Here is a 19,086-nt window from a genome sequence, read left to right on the forward strand (position 1 = left end):
TCACGAGCACAATGTGTCAGAGGCGGCCACACTCTCGAGGTTACGGGCAAGCAGATAGAGTCCACGAAGGGCGAGGTCAGGCATGAGTAAGTACGCACGGCAGGTCGGCGTATCCGCTGTGTTCGCAGTCACTCTTGGCGCGCTATGGGGCGCTGCTCGCGACCATGGAGGCGAATCACAATGCGTGGGCCTTGCACGAGGCGAGGCGAGACGGGCGTCGGGCGAGCGGCCAAAAAGCGTCTTCAGGGGTCGTGCCAGAACGTCGGGATGGCAGACGCTGCCGCCAACCGAGCAAGGTAGAATTCGGGAGACCCTGCACGTCGACCTATAAAATTGTAGCGAATTATTAGCAGCTCGCAGCGTGAGGGATTCATAAAGGTGCTCACGGACGCCCAGTTGTTTCCCCCTGACCCCAGTCGGACGCACTCCTCATCTACCATGTTTACCGAGCCACTCACTGCCGCCAACTACCTTGATCGCGACCACCATCCTGCGTACGACCACCACCCGCCGGCAGCTCGCGAGGAGATTGAGGATGAGATCAGCGCATGCCTGACCAGTAACCTCCGTGAGTATCAATTCCGTGCTCCAGGCTGTATCGTTGCTGACGAGTGCAAGCAGGAGAGGTCTCGGGCGTATCGACCGCAATCCTCCGGTACTCCTATGCTTCCTATGCCAAGTTGATCGTCATCCTGCTTGAGTGCAAGCTCTCCGGCTGGCCGCCCTCCATCCCCTACACGAGCTTCAGCAAAATCCCAGGCGGGATCGCAGTCTTGGCCGAACTCCTCAAGCACTGCAAGCAGGGCGAGATCTACTTCGAGCCCGCGACACCTGAGGACATCGCGAACGCGATGTGCGACCCAGCCACTGTGCACCCGAACTATCGACGTCCCGGTGCTGGTGGGAAGCTGTCAGCGCAGGCGCCGTCTGATGCGCAGGACCCCACTGTCGTACTGTCGTATGTCCTCGAGCCCGAGGGCTTGGGCCTCATCGGTGTCCAGCCCATCTCGACACAGCCCTCCACTGCCGCCGCCCTGCTCGACGGCATCCCGTCTCAGCAGCGCAGCGACATCAAGAGGCCGCGCCGCCGCATCCTCGACGGCCCCTACTCCCGTCCGCGCCCGCTCCCGAAGGAGGGCGTGAAGAGCGAGCCGTTTGTACTCGAGTTGGCCGCCGAGGACCGTCGCCTGGACTCGCCACCTTCGGAGCACCAGCGCGAGCATTACTTGCTCGTTCGCGAACCGCTGCTGGAGTTCCTTCCCGCCATGCCATGGGGCGCGCTCACCTCGTTCGATATTCTCCCTCCCATTCCGTACGGCGGCGCTGGGGAGATGTGTTCCGAGATGGCGATGGACGCGTTAGGGATGGTCGTGTTCTAGGACGGCCGAGGAGCAGTGTTTGCTAGCATTTCTTGCTGAAGTTGGGTCGGCAGCGTTCATTCTCGTGTGTAAATAGCATACTGTATGCATATAATCCTTTGCTTCTTGAATTTCCCAGCTAGGAGAGGGGCCGTCAAATTGAGTCGTGTGGAGGTAAGACGAGAGCCTGACAAGCGCTCTGAACTAGGCGAGTTTCCTGTTTCGGAGAATTTGGAAGCTCGGGCGCCAGAGCTTGTGCGGCCGATCACAATATGTCTGTCTCGACCGTCATGTCTGCAGCCCAAGCTCGACACCGATTTCCTCTCAGACCACGCAGCGCAACTCTTCTCTGTGTGGTTCTCTCTGTGCACTCCCATGCCGCAGACCTGCCAGACCCTGGAGGCAGTCAGCACGGGCCGATTCCCAATACTAACTTCAGCTCGAACTTGGGCCCACCACGGACTCGGGCGCGGCGAACGGACAGCGCCACACCCCAATTCGAGTCGTTGGGACTTGGCTAATAACGTCGCTCATTGGTAAGTGAGTCAGTTTGTCATGAGAGATGAAACTTTTCTAAGCGCACATTGCATGCGACAGGCAAGTCCACGCTTTCGGATAGGCCGATGCAGCGCGCTGCGTGAGGACGGAGCGCCCTCACTTTATATTTCGGTACCCAGCACGCACAGCTCTGACAGGACCATTTTATAGCCGCTAAGACCACCCGTGGACCCCGCCCTCCTCCCCTCCCCTCCTCTCAGCAGATACGACTTCGCCCTTCACATCTCCGCCGCTCCCATCTCCTGTCTGTTGCTCGATGAGTTCGTTCGCTTATGCAGCAAAATGTCCGTGTGACTATCGACGAGTGAGTTATCCTAGTACGTGTATATAATGTGCTACGTTCTGACTCAGGCTACAGCGAGCACAGCGGGCCACGTTTGAACGTGTCATGCCGGTGACACGTCGCTACTGATACCCCGCACAAACAGCGCTGCACGGTATCCGACGGGGGTGAACTCGATGTACCGTATGGCGGCACTGTGAACAAGACATGGAACATCCCGATAGTACGGCCAAGTGCGCATGCATTTCGACGCAAATACGGTGCTAGTGAGTGCCTGTCCCCATCCTTTGGATCTGTATATTGACTGTCTCTTTTGTTGCAGCTACACGATCCGACGACGTCGGGTGCGCGGCGCGGTCGTCAGACCGCTCATTCGCCTGAGTGCAAGTGCAGCGTGCGTTCAAGTTGGACCCCGTAGCTCTCCCCTGTAATGTCGCGTGCCACTCGGCATCGGTGTCCGTGCGTCTGATTGCGAGGGCCTAGCATGGTGTTCGGTAAGCTCGCGGCATACGCCAGGGAGGGCCGCCCGCGCAAATCTCGCTCGCGCATGCAGCGTGCGTCTGGTGTGTCTGACTTGTCAGCATCTACACCTGCGGCGATTCCGCGGTCTGCTCTCTGCGTGGGTAGGTATCAACAGCCAAGCTTGGCATACGTGATCCAGGTACGGTGCCCCAGGTCAGTACACGGACTTCCCCGTGCGGCGATAGTTAGCTCACGATCATCTGTCTCGCAGTCAGGAGTACTTGAGAGCGTCGCATCAACGACTGCCCGCTACTGCGACATCCTCCAAAACTACGAGGCCCGCACGCCGTCTCGCTGTTGGGTGCGCCAAATGGGCGTACCGACACATTTTGAAACAGCCCACTCGCAAACGCGCAAGGACAGCTAGCCTGTGGCCACAAGACTGCGCATATCGGATTGCCAGTGAGCAGATCGCTTTTCGGACCGGTCTGTGTGCCCGCGAGGGGACTCAGTCAAGGTGAGCCCGGTCTGTCGGGACCGCGGCGTGCACAGAGCACCTGTTCCCGCAGATGCCACTCCCTGGCTCTCGACGGGCGCCGGAGTGTTCGCTCCAGGCCGCGATGCTACGCCGGCCTTTGTATGTCTCGCGGAAGGCCGACTGACTGGTATTGCGCGCGCAGGCAGACGTACATGGCGAGCGGTGTTCCTCGGGGTCTGCGCGGACGGAGACCACGGACACGCGGGCCACGGGTGGTTCAGCTCGTAGCGGGCGCGAGGGCGAGTGGCTGGGCGGGTTTCTCCCAGGCGGACGAGCCCGTAGTTCGAGTCGCTACCCGTACGCATTAGTCGCAATATATTTATTTATGCCACCGCATGCGCGAACGCACTTCTCCGCCTAGTTCGCCGTCATCGCCCATCACGAAGCCACCCATTGTGAATTCCGACCCACGCCGCGAAACTACGACCCACAAAACTACGACCCGCGAAACTACGACCCACAAAACTACGACGCACAAAACCACCAACACCGCGAAACTACGACCCACGAAACCACCAAAGGTACGCTTTATTTCTCTCTTTGTCCTATCCAGATCAGGCACCCGTCGCCGCCGTCCATTCAACGAAATATATTCCCGGTCTGCTACCGAACACTGCGTGCAAACCTTGTATGACCCGTTCACGACTAGGACAGGGCGGCTCTCTCTCGTCATCTCCACAAAGTCCGGAACCTCGTGGTCGTTCAGACCCTTGACCACGACCACGTTCAGTTTCACCGACTGGAGCTCCCGGGACGCGAGCGCCGTCTGCAGTGACCGCAGCACCGCATCGTGGCCCATCCGGCGCGTCATGATCTCAAACTTGAAAGGGTCAAGAGTATCCAGACTGGAGGGCACTGTTAATCTCTCGTGTTCCCGGAAGCGACGGGGTGCGGTGCAAACCTTATGTTCAGGTGTGTGAGCCCGTTCGCGACCAGGGCAGGCAGTTTCCGGTGGAGCGCAATGCCGTTTGTGGTCATCCCGATGGATTGCAGCCCGTGCTTCCGCAGCCCGTGCAGTCGGCCTGGTCGGGTGCACTGTCAACTGTGTCCGGACTCGCTCGGGGAGGCGCATCGCGACCTGCGACGCGTACGTACCGACGATATCAACTATGCCCTTCCTGACCATCGGCTCGCCCCCCGTGAGGCGGATCTTGGTCACGCCGCTCTTGACGAACAATGTTGCGAGACGGATCACCTCGTCGTCCGAGAGGATGTGCTCTGGCGGTGATAGCTCGATGCCCTCGCTCGGCATGCAGTAGAAACCTGTGAGACCCGGTCAGCTGCATCTCCACGAGGCGTTTCGTACAGGTAGGGCGGCCGGGGGTGCGCTGCTTCTGCAATGGGACGTGGCCGCGGAGGGGGAGAGAGACGCACATCGGAGATTGCACCGCTCGGTGAGCGAGATCCGCAGGTAGTTGTGCCGCCGGGCAAAGGAGTCCACGAGAAATGGGGAGACACTGGGGCCCCGTTCTGCGTCTACGCGCGAGATCCTATGCTGTGGCACCAGCGTGATCTCGCGTTAGTGTGCACTGCAAGGATCTTTGGCAATGGCGCACCTTGATTCGATTCCGTAAGCCGCTCGCTGAGCTTGCGAGTTCTGGTAACACCTCCGCGTGTCGTAGCACCGCGGACGTGCTCAAATTGCGCGATATGGGCTTGAGTGGAGCCTGGGAGGAGACCGCAGCTTGGCGGATCATGGTGGTCGACTGCAAAGAGACATTTGCTCGGCGTGCTCGAAGATGTGGCCATGAGCGGCTCGTCGACTACAGTCACGATCGACGCTGCTCAAGGGGCATGCTCGGGTAGCATGGGACAGACCGTATTAGTAATCGGCCGACAGCAGCTAATGGTGCGCCGCCGGCATTCTATGAGCCTTCTAATACGTCCGCTAATGATATCAAGAGTGTCGCAAAGCAAATTATAAACACGCGTTAACAGCGCCCTTCTTATCTACCCAATAGCACGCGAGCAGCGAGCATTGCAGCGACCGGCGAAGTCGAGAGGTCCTCCGACATCCATGGCCTACATCTGAATCCTCCGGCACGTCTGTATCCAATGATTGTCTGTTGCCATCCTACAGACCCCGCAGCCACACCTCCGCCACCACCCATCTCGCCGACTTGTCTTCACCCAGCCGAGCCCTGTAATGGCGGCCGGTCGCCCGCAGATGCAGCGCACTAGAGCCGAGCACCATCTGCACACTGCACTCGCTCAGCGGCACCTTCTCCTCCCCGATGGTCGCCTCACGAGTGGTGGCGTAGCAAATGGGGTTATGTGCGGCGGCGTGCTGTAAAGCTCTCAGCAATCGAGACGCCGCATACACTCGAGGCGAAACGCCATACCCAGGTGACGCTGTCAGATGACCACTCGAACGTGCACGCCTGCAGGATGTCCTCCGTCGCGGCGCCCACGAGCCACACAAGTTCGACCGCTGTCCATTCGCGCGCGTCGCTGATGTCCGTGAGAATGTCGAGCGCGAGCGTGTCGCCCTCCGCGGCGTCTTGTTCGGTAGCGTTAGGAGTCCGAATGGCTATCCGACACTCGTGCAAATGCAGTACGTACGTGCGAAGCTCCGGAACACCGTCTCGGCTTTCAAGTCGACGGCGTTGGACGGCGCGTGCTCGAGGTAATTGGACTTCCCAGCCTCGCCTAAGATGTCGGAGTTGCGGCGTTCGAGGGTCAAGATATCGTTGACGTTCGTGGCGAAATGAGAGATAGTCTCGGGTGCTAAACGGATATTAGTTTCCAGGACACATGCGGACCCACGGCACGCTGCGTGGGTCTGCCCGGAAGGGGTATATGGCCCGTCGAGGGTCACGTATGGCGGCCTGGGCCGTGGCAGGTCTTTGTCGACCGTAGAATCGTCGCATGAGGCATGGCCGCAGTGTGTCAGCGACTCCAGATATCGTGTGGCCCTGAGCTAGGAGAGTGCCGGTTTCAGTGCAGGCTCTCGAAATGTCGCGAAGGATACCCACCGTATAGTCCCTGTTCCGCTCATCGCCTTCCGAGCCGACCGTAAAGGCGTGACCTCCGCCGAGTTCAAAGTTCTGGTCGAACCACACCTCGGGCACGCGGTTGCTCAGGATGGTAAAGAAGTTGTCCGCCATTTTCATCTCATCATCGGCGGCCCTAAGGTATCGCATGAGGTTGAGGAACCGCTGGGCCTCGGACCGGCGCAGCATCGCCCCGTAGCCTAACCAAGCGAAGGAGGTGTGGATGTCCGCAAGATGGGATGCATCCGGCGACCTAACGTGAACCTCGCGCAGCGCCGTCGAAAGATGCTGGTCCGGCGGCAGCAGGTGTATAGCTCCAGATGCGCCTGGCTCTGCGATGCGTGCGCGGAGTGTTTGAATGATCTCTGAGCGGATCAGGAAGTCATCATCCTAGGGAACAGCCCTCGTCAATTTCTACTCCCGCGAGATACGGAAGGCAAGAGCTCACTTGGATGAAGCAGTACGGTGTATCAGCCTGGGCGCACGCGAGGTAGCGCCCCTGAAAGAGCTTGTTCGCGGGCGCGTTGTGGATGCGCAGCTTCGAGCGCGGGCAGCCGGTGTTCTTCAAGTCCTGCGTTCGATATCGTCGTATCACGGCGCGGAGAGAGAGTAAGAAAGCGGTATGCACACTTCATAGGAGAGCGGCTTGTGGTGGTTGTTCCATATGTACACCTGTGCAATGGTGTTGTCCAGCCAAGGTCCGCAGAGCAGAGAAGTGATAAGCAAGACGTTCGGGAAGCGCGACCAATTGAGTATCACGGCTGTAGTGTCGGCTGGTCCAGTGCTGTTCTGCACAACGGAGACGCGTTCGTAAGAGGCGAGCTCGGGAACGTCGGCACGGAAGGTCACAGGCAGCACTCTGGGAACGAAGTCGATATCGGCTAGCAACGGCCGGTAGAGGGAAGCTGGAGTCTCCTCGACGGTCTGCTCAGGCCAGACCAAGCGAACGACGTAGGCGAGGATGAGGGGCACCGCAACGGTCTGCACCGCGCGGAAGATCTGTTTGAATGTGATCATGGCAACCCGTGGGCAGTCGAGGGTGGTCGAGGGTGGTCGTCGCGGAGAGAGACGGAGAGAGACGTCGATCAAACCCGCGAGCTCATCGTGGATGGCGTCCAGAACGGGCGCATATACCCACGTGGGCCAAGCGGTTGCCCCGCCCACGTCATATGATGGCCTCCACACAACGTCCTCTAAACCCGCGACCTCCGCACCCTCTCTAACGCACCCATCTCCTGCACTTACGCGTCGACGACCAGTTCTCTGACGACTCGACCTCTCGCGCAAAGCTACACGCTCTTTCGATCCTCCAACGTTACGCGACAATGTTGGCCCGTCTCAGCACCCAGGCGGTCAGGCGGAACCCTGCGGCGTTAGTGCAAGCGCGCCGTGGAATCTCGGTGCAGGTAAGGCATATAGCTAGGATGGACGTCAAGGAGGTGACGCCTGAGCGTGTAGTCTCTACTGCATGGATCTCCGGAAGCGAAACAAGAGGGTGACGTGCAAATTCAGCAGCATGGCAGGCTCGTAGCGCGTGGCAAGTACATTCATGGCTTCGAAGGTGAGCGGTCAGGAAGGCCCCTTTGCGAGAACCCATAACAAGCCCCATGGCACTCATAGTGCACAAGGTCAAGCCCGCGGCGGTGGAAGAGTACAAGAAGGCCGCGTGAGCAGCTCTTTGTTCGCGTTGACATCCTCTTTTTGACGTTTATCTGCAGAGAGGCGTATTACACGGCGATCAAGGAGGACCCGGACTTGCACGTTAAGCTTACCGGTAGCTGGGAGGCCGTGGTCGGCGAGCAGGACACGTTCTGTGCGTGTCTTTCGGCCGTAAAACCCCGTCCGTCGTGATCTCACACATGCCGGCAGACCACATTTTAGAGTATGAGAACTACTCTGGTTACGATAAGACAACCCAGAAGATTAAAGCCTCCGAGGTACACCAACCCGCTGATATACCGTCTACATACTCACGCTAGTGTATTACAGCATCTCAAGACCTACAGCCAGTTGATTCCCCACCTGACGGGTCGGTCTCAGCAACTCTGCCAAGAGTTCGCTTTCTTCCCGACAACTCCTCCTCGGACTGAAGGAGGTGTCTTCGAGCTTCGTACCTACCAGCTTCATCCCGGAGCTCTGTTGCAGTGGGAGCACGCTTGGTAAGGGGGTCAAGCGCCCATATTGTCGATCACTGCTCATGTCTCCCTCCAGGCGGAAGGGCATCGAAGCCCGCAGGAAGTTCGTTGAGCCCGTCGGGGCATGGTTTTCGCAAGTGGGTCGGCTGCACCAGGTCCACCACATGTGGCAATACCCGTACGCGCTTCCATTCTCCTGTTCCTGGCGATCATGTCATTTAGCCAGGGCCGCTTTAACTTACAACCAGGGACCTGCAAACTCGCAAGGAAACGCGCGAGAAGGCCTGGCAACTCGACGGATGGTCAGAGACCGTGTCGAAGGCACGTCATTTCGATGGTCGAGCATGTCACAGTTCGTTAGCTGACGACGCTGCCTTTTAGACTGCTGAGTACTCGATGCTGATGGATTCCGTCGTCCTGGAGCCCCTTGCATACAGCCCTCTCAAGTAAGGCGCAAGGACAACGCTTGTATGAAGCGGAGGCCAGTTGGTTGCACCATGTGGGTGCCGGGTATGGTTTGCGGGTCGGGTCGGATGACGATCATTTTGGACGGTGCTTGTATATTTATCTCCCCTGGAATAGGCATAGTTGCATACCTTGCGTAATTCCATCGTACGCATTTTGACAGCGACATTCGCACCCCGTGCGAACGATTCCGCCGGCACTGACTCGGAGCCACATGTGCCATGCGCAGCACGGGCATCGTCAGCCTCACGATTACTGTACGTTGGCTGCGAACTCCGGGTCGCATGACGCAGGCTGATAGCACCCTGGGTGAGGCCCTGTGAGGCCTTGAGGACCCTGGGGCTAGCTTAATTTTGGAGGGGAGAAGACGGGCAGGATCGATGCGCGCAGAGAGTTGCCGGGCGGGCTGATCGACCAATGATAGTGGGCGATTCCGGGGTTGTCCCCCGCGCACGCGAAAGTCCGATAACACACATCAAACGCTGTTGTGGCTTGAGTGCGCTGGCAGGCCAGCGCATATCGCGGCAAAATATACTAAGAGAAGCCAAAGAGGACCATGTGCGGATTCCAGGTCGCAAGGGGTTGTGTCGGGACGGAAATAATATTTGTTGGCGTGGTGAGGGCTGTGCGTTTGTTTGGATCGGGGGTCGGATCTAATAGAGAACAAAGGGCTAGTGGGGGTCGTGGACCCACAAGCTCAACTTGTGCGCCAACTCTTGCCTTTTCCTCTCCCCAGTCACACTCCGCCCTGTCGCTCCTTCCCCCCTCTCCCCCTCCCTCCCGCCCCCATGTCCTCCCTCAACAACCTTCTCAACCCGGAGTCGTCCTACGAGTCGTCGCTCAGGTACGCAACGCCCCATCACCCGCCGCTTCTCGCGGTCTCACACCCCCCGCCTTCGGCTTCTATCGTCAGGTTGCAGACCGTCCGCTCCCCAACCAGCTCCGCAACGTCTCCGACAGACAAGCCCATAGCTACGATCCACACAGTCGAGATAAAGCCCCCTCCCCCTCCCCCACCTCCACGAGCAGAGGTCTTCATACGCGCGCACGAACCACATCCCGACTGCCCAGACACGCTAGCATGTCTTCCGGATACCGACGGACGCCCACAACACACCCTTCCCGTCATCCTGCGCTGCACCATCCTCGGTAGCCCACGAAAGCGGCTCACAATCAGGGAGATTTACGCGGCGATGGAGAGGAAATATCCGTATTATAAGACCGCGGGGCCGGCATGGAAGGTGAATACCCTCCCACTCTTCACGCGCGCGCCTTCTGCACAGGAGGTGGCTAAACCGCACTTCTCCAGCAATCTGTGCGGCATCATCTCTCCCTCAATCGCTTGTTCGAGCGTCAACCCCGTCCACCCTCCGATCCCGGCTTCGGGTCGTACTGGACAGTAAACCTCGATGCCCCGCCGGGTACCAAGCGTCCGAGGAAGAGGGGAGGAAGGGCGAAAACCGACGGGTCGGAGACGGGAACTATAACTGTGCTGGGTCCGTCCACTACGCCTCCTCCACCTCCCATCCCCATCGGACAGCGTACCTTGCCTGCTTTGCCCGGTCCCCCGGCTCCTTCAATGCCGGCTGCACAAAGCACACAAACACCAATATCAACGTCGCAGATTCCTCCGCCACCACCGTCAGCGACACCATCCAGTGCTTCAAGCGTCGCGTCTGCACCCTCTCACACGCCGCCCACATCCTCTACTGCTACTTCGGCGTCGGTGAGTCTTGTTCACCCCGACTCTCAATCTGCGCGACAGTTGCCTGAGGAAGATCCTCAGGCGCGCCCGAGTCCGCCGAACCATTACATCCGCTCCTCGCAGCCCCCCCTACACATACATCAGTCTCCTTACTCACAAGTACAATCCCAGCCTCCCCATCCCGGGCACGCCCCACCTCCATCTCATGTATCCCCGCATCCCCCACCCCATGCGCATTCCCAGCCTCCCTCTCATACGCGCCGTCTCCCGCTCCCTCCGTATGCACAATCCTCGCCGCCCATCCCGCCGCCGCCCACGCATGGCCCCCCTCGTCCTCATATGCACTCTCAACCGTTGCACTCGCCGCATAATCAATCCCCGCCTTCGCCCCCACAGCCGTCGGGCCACCCACACCCTCAGCAGTCGCCTTACGCGCAATCTCACGCTCCTCCACCTGGGCAGGCATCCCCACACCCTCTTTCAGCGCATCCCAATTCCGCACATTCCAATTCCGGGCACTCGCACTCGCATCCTCCTCATGGACATCCCCATCCACACCCCCAACATTCTCCTGTCACTACCAATGGGAACACTTCGGTATCCACGATCGCGAAGTTACGTCCGGTGGACAGTAGATCATTCAGCCATGGGTCTACAATGCGTTCCCGCAGAATGTACGACGAAGATGACGACGATTCGATGGACTGGGAGGAGGACGGAGGGGGAGGACCATACACCGATGACGACTACTCCAGCTCCGAGGACATGCCGTACCAATATGATCCCCGTCACCACAACCACAACTCGGCCTCATATGCCGGACCCAGTCACCGCTCCTACTCGGGCTCTCAATCTCAGCCAGGGAGGTCGGTCCTTCACGGGGCATTCTCGGCGTACCCCAGTATCGAACACCAGGAGTCGACAATCGAGCGGCTCAAGATGGAGATGTCGGGGTTGCGACGACAGTCCCAAGACGCGGTCACCGCCTCTTTGCGGCTCTCCGACGAGCTGCAGGCGTCGCGAGAGGAGGCGGGGCGCGCGAAGGCCGCGCTGAAGGTTGCGGAGAACATGCGCGAAGAAGAGGTCCGGCGTCGGATACAAGCCGAGAAAACCCTCGAGGAGGAGGTACGGCGACGGAGGATCGCCGAGGACACTCTCCGACAGTATCAGGCGCAGCCGCCACGAAAATCGGCGGGGTACTCGGCGCGAACGTGACCCCGCCCCCCACATTCGTCTTTTTGGTCTTTCACTCCCTATGGTGCTCCCCTTGTCCATTGTCCATCCCCCACCCCCACATTCGGCCTTTCAGCGGATTGCTCGCGGATTGTACCCATACCTGCCCCCTTGCTGATTTATGGATAACCTGTCCAGGATTATTGACTCTCTCGTGCGTTTTGTTCTGCGGCCGTGCGTTGGTTATCTAGTTCTGTCAATATTATCGCGTGTTACGGCAGTGCTGTAAGTCGGTATCTCGAGCCTGCTTCGCTCGGCATCCCGGCCACTAAGGTCGGCGTTCTCGCACAGTCTTCTCTGGAGACCATGGCGGGAGTGTCCGCACGCGTCGGCGCGCCACGTCGTCCCCTTGTCAACTCTCCGGGAGCCCCTGGTCGGAAGTGCCAGATAATGCCGGGTTAGTCCCACCGAGTGCCTGTTCGGGCGTCGCGGTCGCTGCCTATCAGACGTGTGCAGAAATAATCACTCACAGCGCGCCCGAGCGGGGGGCGGGCTCCCATGCTGCGCTGCGAGTCAATGCTTGCTGCCGTTCTCGCGCAGGCCGCGCGAGCAGCGCAGGGGGCCCGGCGGGGCCCCGCGGACGGGACCTTGGCCGCCCCGGACGTGCCCTGTGAACTCCGACGGGGATTCCCCCGCGCTGAGCGGGGATGGGGTCAGGCGGGGGGCGGGGGAGATGCAATGTATTCCGTGAGGCGCACGGTGCAGCGTGGCTCCCCCCATCAACGGGAGAAGGGGGTGGGAGGAGGGCGATTGAGTGGGTTCGCAGGCGGGTGCAGCTGCGAAGCGCGCGCGCGATCAGAAGGCTGATAGACGCCGGGAGGAGTGGGATTGAGGCCGTTGGACAACAAGCACAAACATTCGCCTGAAAAAGTTGGCGGCGGCGCTTCCCATTGGCCGCCGATCGTCCTCCGGCTGCTGCTTGCTCTCTCTTCTGCGCCATGGACTCGACACACCGCCCGAAGCTCAAGACTGCGTATGTTGCTCGCTTTTGCCTTCCTTGCATGGTCTGACGATACGCATGTAGATTCAAAAAGGCGCGCGTAGTCGCGCCGCTGCACACCGCGGGCCCAGTAGCCGTAACGCCGGACGGCTCGAGGCTGGTCACCTGCGTCGGTGAGGATGCCCTCTTGACAGATGTAAAGGCAGGGGTGGAGATATGTCGGTTTGCAGGGGTGAGTAATTGCGTTCACGTGCGCCAAATCGGCACTCAATTCCTGCGCAGGACACAGAATCCATCACCTCCCTGTGCATAACGCCCTCGGCCTCACATCTCCTGCTGTTCACCTCCTCTCTGTCCCTCCGCGTATATGAAATCCCCACATCCTCGGTACCTCTTACAAAGCTCGTCAAACCTGTGCGCGTAGTCGCCCGCGCGCACGACGCGCCAGTGCACGTATGCAAAGCCGATCCTACCTCCACCTACCTCGCGTCCGGCTCCGCAGATGGAGTGGTAAAGGTATGGGACATCCTGCGCGGGTATGTCACCCATCTCTTCAAGGGTCACGGAGGCGTCGTCAGCGCGCTCGCCTTCAACTACCCCTTCGACCCCTCGTCGGTCATCCGGGAGCAGAAGATGCAGCTCATTACCGCCTCCGTCGACACGCGCATCCGCATCTTTGATCTGTCAGCTGCGGCGGCCCGTGCCAGTGGCGGATCGAAGCCCGAAGCCGTCCTGGAGGGGCATGTATCAGTACCACGCGGCCTCGACGTCAGCGCGGACGGGAAGTGGCTTGTTAGCGGCGGCAGAGACTCTGTCGTGCTCGTCTGGGACATATCTTCCAAGGCCGGCCCTGCCAAGAAGAGTAGCAAGGGGAAGGGGAAGGAAACAGAGTTCGCGCCAGTGCTGCACAAGACCATCCCGGTTCTTGAGCGCGTCGAGGCCGTGGGTCTGTTACATCCCGACGAGGACCTCGCCGGCGCTCCATCTGGTCCTGGGAAGCTCCGGTTCTACACCGGCGGAGAGAAGGGGTTAGTGAGAATTTGGGATGCGCGAGAAGGCAACGTGCTTTTTACGCTCAGGCAAGAACAAGGCGAAGCAGCAGAAGACCAAGAGGAACAGCGACAAATTGTTGATGCGATGTAAGCTTCCTGAGCCACATTGCACCTGCACAGTCGCTCACGGCACCTATAGTTACGTGCCTGCGACGTCCACAGTCGTATCTGTGCATGCCGACCAAAACATCCTCTTCCACTCCCTCTCGACGCAGACGCTCAGCCGGCAGCTCATCGGGTTTAACGATGAGATCATCGACGCGACGTTCTTGTCGCCCAATCTTCCCCTGCAAGCGTCAACACCCTCTGCCCTCTCCGACACCCACGTAGCGCTCGCGACGAATTCGTCGCTTATTCGCGTATACTCAACGTCCTCCCTAGACGCGCGCCTCATCGCAGGCCATTCCGAAATCGTGCTCTGCCTCGACAGCGGGGCACAGGGCCGCGTGCTCGCGAGCGGCAGCAAAGACCGCTCCGCGCGGATATGGGCCCCCGTCCCCGCGCGCGCGGACGCGGAGAGCCCAGCGGTCCCGGAGTGGCGTTGCATTGCCATCTGCGAGGGTCACGCCGAGAGTGTGGGGGCCGTCGCATTGTCGCGCAAGGCCTTCGCGGGCGACGCCGCTCCGTCTGGATCGGCTTCGGCTTCGGGGAGCGATGGGTTGCGTTTCATGTTTACCGGGAGCCAGGACCGGACGATCAAGATGTGGGACCTATCGCCAGTGTCGCTCACAGGGCCCGCGGACGACGCGGACGAGGACGCAGACGCAGACGCGCGTGTGGTGAAGTGCAAGAGCCTCACGACGCACAAGGCGCACGAGAAGGACATCAACGCGCTCGACGTCGCGCCGAACGACCGGCTGCTCGTGTCAGGCTCGCAGGACCGCACCGCGAAGGTGTGGGAGATCGAGTACGCGGCGACGGGCGCGGGCGTGCGCGGGGAGCTGCGCCTGCTCGGGACGTGCAAGGGCCACAAGCGCGGGGTGTGGTGCGTGCGCTTCGGGCGCACCGAGCGCGTCCTCGCGACGGGCAGCGGGGACAAGACGGTGAAGCTGTGGAGCCTGGAGGACTTCACATGCGTGAAGACGTTCGAGGGGCACACGAACTCGGTGCTGCGTGTCGACTTTTTGAATGCGGGTATGCAGTTGGTGAGCAGCGCGAGCGATGGGCTTGTGAAGTTGTGGAATGTCCGCACTGAGGAGTGCACTGCGACTATGGACAACCACGAGGACAAGGTACGTACAGTCCGCGTTAGGCATGCCCTATCACAGCCAATGAACCATATTCTTGTCAGGTATGGGCACTCGCCGTCAGCAGCGACGAGTCCACGATCGTCTCCGGCGCCGCAGACTCCGTCGTCACCTTCTGGCAAGACTGCACAGAGGAGCAGCAAGTCGAAAAAGAAACAGCACGCGCCACCCTCGTCGAGAAGTACGCCTCCCCTCCTCCTCCTCCCCTCCCCCATACCCCATAACTAACACCCACCTCACAGGGAACAAGACCTCCAGAACTACCTCGCCCTGCACGACTACCGCAACGCGATCCTCCTCGCGCTCAGCATGTCCCAGCCCGGGCGCCTCCACAAGCTCTTCGCCGCGCTCACCGCCGCCTCCCCCGCCGACGACCTCCCGCGCGCGCCCTCGTTCACGGGCCACCCCGCGGTCGACGAGGTGCTGCGGACCCTGCCGGGCACGGACCTCGCGCGCCTCCTGCGCTACGTGCGCGACTGGAACGCGCGCGCGAAGACGAGCGTGGTTGCGCAGCGCGTGCTGCACGCGGTCGTGAAGCTGCGCGCGGCGGAGGATATTGCGCGTGCGTTTGACGATGAGGCGGCGTTTACTGCCGCGACTGCTGCGCCCGCGAACGACGAGGAAGACGACGGCTTTGCGAAGAACGGCACGGCGGAGGCCGTCCCGCTCGAAGGGCGCGGGACGACGTCGTTGAAGGAGCTCATCGACGCGCTGATCCCGTACACGGAGCGGCACCTCACGAGGATGGAGAAGCTCCTTCAGGACAGCTATGTCGTCGAGCACCTGCTTTCCGAAATGGACGATGGCCTGTTCGGCGAGCTGGGTGACGACGACGACGGCGACGAGCCCATGGCCATGGATATCGACAGAGCGATAGGGGTCGCTGCGTGATATAACTTACGCCGTATAAAAGTATCTTATATCAACTGCTGTACTGTTTTAGTGCTTAACACCTAGCTGGGATGTTCACATCCGAATCAGTGCAGGCAGCTGCGACGAGCGGTTGTTCAGGGCGGCTTCAGTGCTCGCAAGATATGCTGTCTATTACACTATGGGGTCTGATACAGGGTGAGGATGTGCTCTATGATACAAAGGATCGCATACAGGATGTCGGGGCCAACTTCACATATTCAACGTTCTCCATGGGGGGAGCCTCACATAAAGACAACCTTCTCGCCAGGGCGACCTTCTGACAAGAGGACGACAGCCTATGTGAACAAGGGTGAGTAATGATTCGTCTGCCTGCAGAGCCGGTACGCACGTATTTGCCACTGATCTTCCAGCCAGGCTCCTCCTTGTCCAGACGCTCCGCGAGTTCATCGCCGTCGGGACCAAGGCCGACGACCACGTCGCTCTTGATCGTGCGCATACTGCACACCCTGGGAGCGCCAGCAGCAGACGCCATGGAACCGATGGCGATCTCGAAGTCTGTGGACGGCGGGGCGGCACAGTCGTACGTCAACTGCAGAAGAGTCAGCTTTGATCACTCAGAATATGTGAGTATTGTGTACCTTGCGGTGGTTCAGATCACCCTTGAAGATGACGAGGTCCGAGCGCGAGAGGTGGAGGAACAGATCAGGAGCTTCGTTGTGCAGCTCCCAGAACGTGAAGCCGGTGCACCAGAACGGATGCTGTTCGTAGATCCACTTGCCCTCCTTCTCGTATTGCTATACTGACGTATTAGCCCTAGCGATTGCGCAAAATATCCGCGCCGCTTACCTTCCAGCGCAAGCCGAGACGACGCAGACTCTCCTTCTCTTCCTCAGAAGCCTTGGGGAATAGGTGGCCGTATACCATGGTGTTCAAGAGCCACGACCAATCCTTCTTCGTGACGTCTGAGACGAACCACGGGTAACGCTTGCCGTGGAAACGAATTTCCTTGGCCAGACCGCTTTGGATGAGGAAGTCGGCTAAGATATGTAGGTCAGCACCATTGAATTGGGTCGAACGGAGGATGTACTCACCATAGACGCAATCGCAGTACAATTCGAAGCCAGCGTTATCCAAAACGAAGTCGACCCGTCCTCCGGTGTTGCGGAGGGTGAGCGCTGTCTCCCAGAGCTTCTGCATGTGGTTGCCGAGGATGTTCTTCTCAGTTGCGGCGAGATTGGCGCCTCCCGTCGACTGCAAGGACCGGATCTGGTCCTCCGTCATGTTGATCAGCAGGGACAAATCCGTCGAGTTTCCCCAGAGACAGACTACCCGTTGACTGTAAGCCTTCACATCACACAAGAACAGGGTGCATATACTCACTCTGAGTAAGTTCTTTGAACATCAATCGCTCGGCTTCGAGCTTCTGGTCGGGAGAGAGACCGTCCTTCAGCTTGAAAGGCTCAGCAAAACGCATGGACAGCTCGAAGACGGCCTCGTTTGAGCGAGAGAAGGTGTCACACTACAAAGACACGTTTTAGCAACTGGTGAACAAGAGCAAGAACACAATGACTACCAACCTTCTGCCTGAAGAAAACGTCGTAGCTCTTCCAGAACTTGCTAATGCTGAAGCATTCCTGCAGACGACGGTACTTGTACGCCTCCGCGAACAGCCAAGGGGCGTTCATGAACGTCTTGCCTGTAGATTTAGGTCAGTAAACCATGTTGATATACTACGCACACGCGAATCATCATCCCCAAGATGCGATTACTCACCATGGAAGTACTTCGCGATGAGCTTGTTCCACAGAGCTACGTCGGCCTCGCCATCGTCAATGATGGGGCGGAGCTTTGCCTGGGCCTGCAACTCCCCCATGAGGGCGTCCATACGCTCGATACACTGGACGAGGTCGACGACGCGTTCCTCGTCGTACTCCTGGTTGAGAGTGACGACTACGTCCTCGATTCCCTTTCCAAGGATGGTGGGCAGGCGCTGGCCCATAGTCGCGTAAGCGAAGGAGTACCTGTTCCGAGTGGTAAGTCACAACATCCCGCTAATGTGTTTTCGGACGACTCACTCGTGGTAGCCACGGTATGCAGGCCATGGCGGGTTGTTGGGGTCGATCTGCAATGCTCCGTTAGCACATTATAGCGCATATATGCGGATCAAATTGCTCGCAAGTCGGGCTGCCCGCTACAGGCCCCCAACAGACGAGCAATACAAGACGCGTATGAAGCAATCAACGTACCGTAGAAGGCGAACGCGGGTAGACGGGCTTGATGATCTGCCTGCTGGGCAAATGGGAGAGCTTGAGAGACATTCTGCCGGGTGCGTCCTTTGTGCCGGTCGTCCCGTTGGGCGGCGGGGCAGCGCCGTTGATGGCGATGTTGGGTGCGCTCATGTCGTCGTAGAGCTGGTGGTCAACGGAGTCAGCATCGTGCGGGGGCGTCGGGGGGAAGTAGCTGTCGGCCATGGCGGTAGTGGGGGTATCGAGTAGGGTATCGGGGGTGGCGTAGGGATGCGAAGTCGCGGGGGTATTGCACGTCGAGGACGGGGACGATGAGGACGAGGAAGGGACGCTCACCTGTGCGGATTTTTATACGGCGCAGTAAGAAGCGGGATGGTGGGGGTCCGGGGACAAGAGAGTTTGGAATCCAGGGAATCGTCGCAGCCGTTTTCTGCAGTCGGCCAATGTCCCAGCCTCGTTCATTCTCAAAATGACGTCACGCGCCGAAGCCGATCTCTGCACTCGCGCTCCATACCGGGCAGGTCGCCTGCCCCTTTCGCCTGCAAATCCCGCCCCAGATCGATATCGGCGACCGCCTCCCACCGCTTCGGGATTCCGCGCGCACCCTGCCTGCGCCCGCCCGACCGCTGTCTTTTGCGTGCCGGTCGACGCCTTCGCTATCTTTAAATTCGGCGCGCCCACTGTGCGGCAGGGAAGTCATATGCGCTGCTTCGAACGGCGCACCGCTCGGCATGCAGCTAAACCGCCGCTTATCACATTATCAGTCCCCCGTTCGAAATCACCTTATTGCCATCTTCGCTCTTACACTCCGTTTTCTCTGCCCTCTCGCCTTCTATTACGCATCGCCGGTCGCTCCACCGTGATGCACAGGTCCGCCGGGATGCCCTCCTCGCCTTCCTGGGCGCGCTCTCTTCCGCCACTCCGGTTTTCGCGCCGCGTGGGCTAGCTCTGCACCCACGGGCCACTGCTTCTTGCTGCTACCCACCGCCGCCGTTGCG

The 19,086-nt window shown here is 59.7% G+C and overlaps 8 protein-coding genes across 8 annotated transcripts; 5 read left to right on the forward strand and 3 right to left on the reverse strand.

The window, feature by feature from the left end:
- Positions 1-438: 438 nt before the first annotated feature.
- Positions 439-1,379, forward strand: TRAVEDRAFT_41415 (uncharacterized protein; the record flags this gene model as incomplete). Its single annotated transcript, XM_008033901.1, has 2 exons — positions 439-568; positions 622-1,379. The coding sequence occupies 2 exons, from the start codon at positions 439-441 to the stop codon at positions 1,377-1,379; spliced, it is 888 nt and encodes a 295-aa protein (XP_008032092.1).
- A 1,527-nt stretch (positions 1,380-2,906) lies between these two features.
- Positions 2,907-4,896, reverse strand: TRAVEDRAFT_41416 (radical SAM enzyme; the record flags this gene model as incomplete). Its single annotated transcript, XM_008033902.1, has 8 exons — positions 2,907-2,921; positions 3,352-3,490; positions 3,549-3,556; positions 3,825-4,044; positions 4,101-4,221; positions 4,295-4,462; positions 4,574-4,694; positions 4,756-4,896. The coding sequence occupies 8 exons, from the start codon at positions 4,894-4,896 to the stop codon at positions 2,907-2,909; spliced, it is 933 nt and encodes a 310-aa protein (XP_008032093.1).
- Positions 4,897-5,075: 179 nt separating this feature from the next.
- On the reverse strand, positions 5,076-7,248 carry TRAVEDRAFT_157845 (uncharacterized protein). Its single transcript, XM_008034454.1, has 6 exons — positions 6,823-7,248; positions 6,641-6,763; positions 6,175-6,582; positions 5,762-6,119; positions 5,542-5,699; positions 5,076-5,486 (listed from the first exon to the last, which is right to left on the reverse strand). The coding sequence occupies exons 1-6, from the start codon at positions 7,207-7,209 to the stop codon at positions 5,274-5,276; spliced, it is 1,647 nt and encodes a 548-aa protein (XP_008032645.1). The 5' UTR covers positions 7,210-7,248; the 3' UTR covers positions 5,076-5,273.
- Positions 7,249-7,391: 143 nt separating this feature from the next.
- On the forward strand, positions 7,392-8,959 carry TRAVEDRAFT_138381 (NIPSNAP-domain-containing protein). Its single transcript, XM_008034455.1, has 9 exons — positions 7,392-7,598; positions 7,651-7,753; positions 7,813-7,858; positions 7,911-8,005; positions 8,062-8,129; positions 8,182-8,351; positions 8,404-8,505; positions 8,576-8,648; positions 8,709-8,959. Exons 1-9 carry the CDS (start codon positions 7,518-7,520, stop codon positions 8,775-8,777), a joined length of 807 nt encoding a protein of 268 aa, XP_008032646.1. The 5' UTR covers positions 7,392-7,517; the 3' UTR covers positions 8,778-8,959.
- Positions 8,960-9,580: 621 nt separating this feature from the next.
- TRAVEDRAFT_67920 (uncharacterized protein) lies at positions 9,581-10,689 on the forward strand (the record flags this gene model as incomplete). Its single annotated transcript, XM_008034456.1, has 3 exons — positions 9,581-9,636; positions 9,706-10,033; positions 10,102-10,689. Coding segments are annotated over 3 exons (972 nt in total), but the record flags the coding sequence as incomplete, so codon positions are not given.
- A 726-nt stretch (positions 10,690-11,415) lies between these two features.
- On the forward strand, positions 11,416-11,673 carry TRAVEDRAFT_87838 (uncharacterized protein; the record flags this gene model as incomplete). Its single annotated transcript, XM_008034457.1, has 1 exon — positions 11,416-11,673. A coding segment is annotated over one exon (258 nt), but the record flags the coding sequence as incomplete, so codon positions are not given.
- A 995-nt stretch (positions 11,674-12,668) lies between these two features.
- On the forward strand, positions 12,669-15,927 carry TRAVEDRAFT_55062 (U3 small nucleolar RNA-associated protein; the record flags this gene model as incomplete). Its single annotated transcript, XM_008034155.1, has 6 exons — positions 12,669-12,703; positions 12,755-12,902; positions 12,953-13,809; positions 13,862-14,954; positions 15,014-15,150; positions 15,212-15,927. The coding sequence occupies 6 exons, from the start codon at positions 12,669-12,671 to the stop codon at positions 15,858-15,860; spliced, it is 2,919 nt and encodes a 972-aa protein (XP_008032346.1). The 3' UTR covers positions 15,861-15,927.
- A 100-nt stretch (positions 15,928-16,027) lies between these two features.
- TRAVEDRAFT_138389 (DUF89-domain-containing protein) lies at positions 16,028-18,226 on the reverse strand. The gene is made up of 10 exons (XM_008034458.1): positions 18,089-18,226; positions 17,918-17,964; positions 17,616-17,863; positions 17,420-17,538; positions 17,223-17,361; positions 16,934-17,167; positions 16,689-16,879; positions 16,481-16,636; positions 16,231-16,431; positions 16,028-16,177 (listed from the first exon to the last, which is right to left on the reverse strand). The coding sequence occupies exons 1-10, from the start codon at positions 18,158-18,160 to the stop codon at positions 16,124-16,126; spliced, it is 1,461 nt and encodes a 486-aa protein (XP_008032649.1). The 5' UTR covers positions 18,161-18,226; the 3' UTR covers positions 16,028-16,123.
- Between the last annotated feature and the right edge of the window lie 860 nt (positions 18,227-19,086).

Source organism: Trametes versicolor, assembly GCF_000271585.1.
Source record: "Trametes versicolor FP-101664 SS1 unplaced genomic scaffold TRAVEscaffold_1, whole genome shotgun sequence".
Classification (NCBI taxonomy): Eukaryota; Fungi; Basidiomycota; class Agaricomycetes; order Polyporales; family Polyporaceae; genus Trametes; species Trametes versicolor.

Bases quoted from the DNA above. Each gene is read 5' to 3' on its own strand.
- TRAVEDRAFT_157845 (XM_008034454.1), bottom strand. From the start codon at position 7,209: ATGATCACATTCAAACAGATCTTCCGCGCGGTGCAGACCGTTGCGGTG. The intron at 6,120-6,174 runs GTGGGTATCCTT...GCACTCTCCTAG, and splicing joins AGCGGAACAGGGACTATACG to CTCAGGGCCACACGATATCT. The intron at 5,700-5,761 runs GTACGTACTGCA...CTACCGAACAAG, and splicing joins GGTGTTCCGGAGCTTCGCAC to ACGCCGCGGAGGGCGACACG.
- TRAVEDRAFT_138381 (XM_008034455.1), top strand. From the start codon at position 7,518: ATGTTGGCCCGTCTCAGCACCCAGGCGGTCAGGCGGAACCCTGCGGCG. The intron at 7,599-7,650 runs GTAAGGCATATA...CTGAGCGTGTAG, and splicing joins GCCGTGGAATCTCGGTGCAG to TCTCTACTGCATGGATCTCC. The intron at 7,859-7,910 runs GTGAGCAGCTCT...GTTTATCTGCAG, and splicing joins GAAGAGTACAAGAAGGCCGC to AGAGGCGTATTACACGGCGA.
- TRAVEDRAFT_138389 (XM_008034458.1), bottom strand. From the start codon at position 18,160: ATGTCTCTCAAGCTCTCCCATTTGCCCAGCAGGCAGATCATCAAGCCC. The intron at 17,539-17,615 runs GTGAGTAATCGC...CTAAATCTACAG, and splicing joins CATCGCGAAGTACTTCCATG to GCAAGACGTTCATGAACGCC. The intron at 16,880-16,933 runs GTGAGTACATCC...TACATATCTTAG, and splicing joins GTACTGCGATTGCGTCTATG to CCGACTTCCTCATCCAAAGC.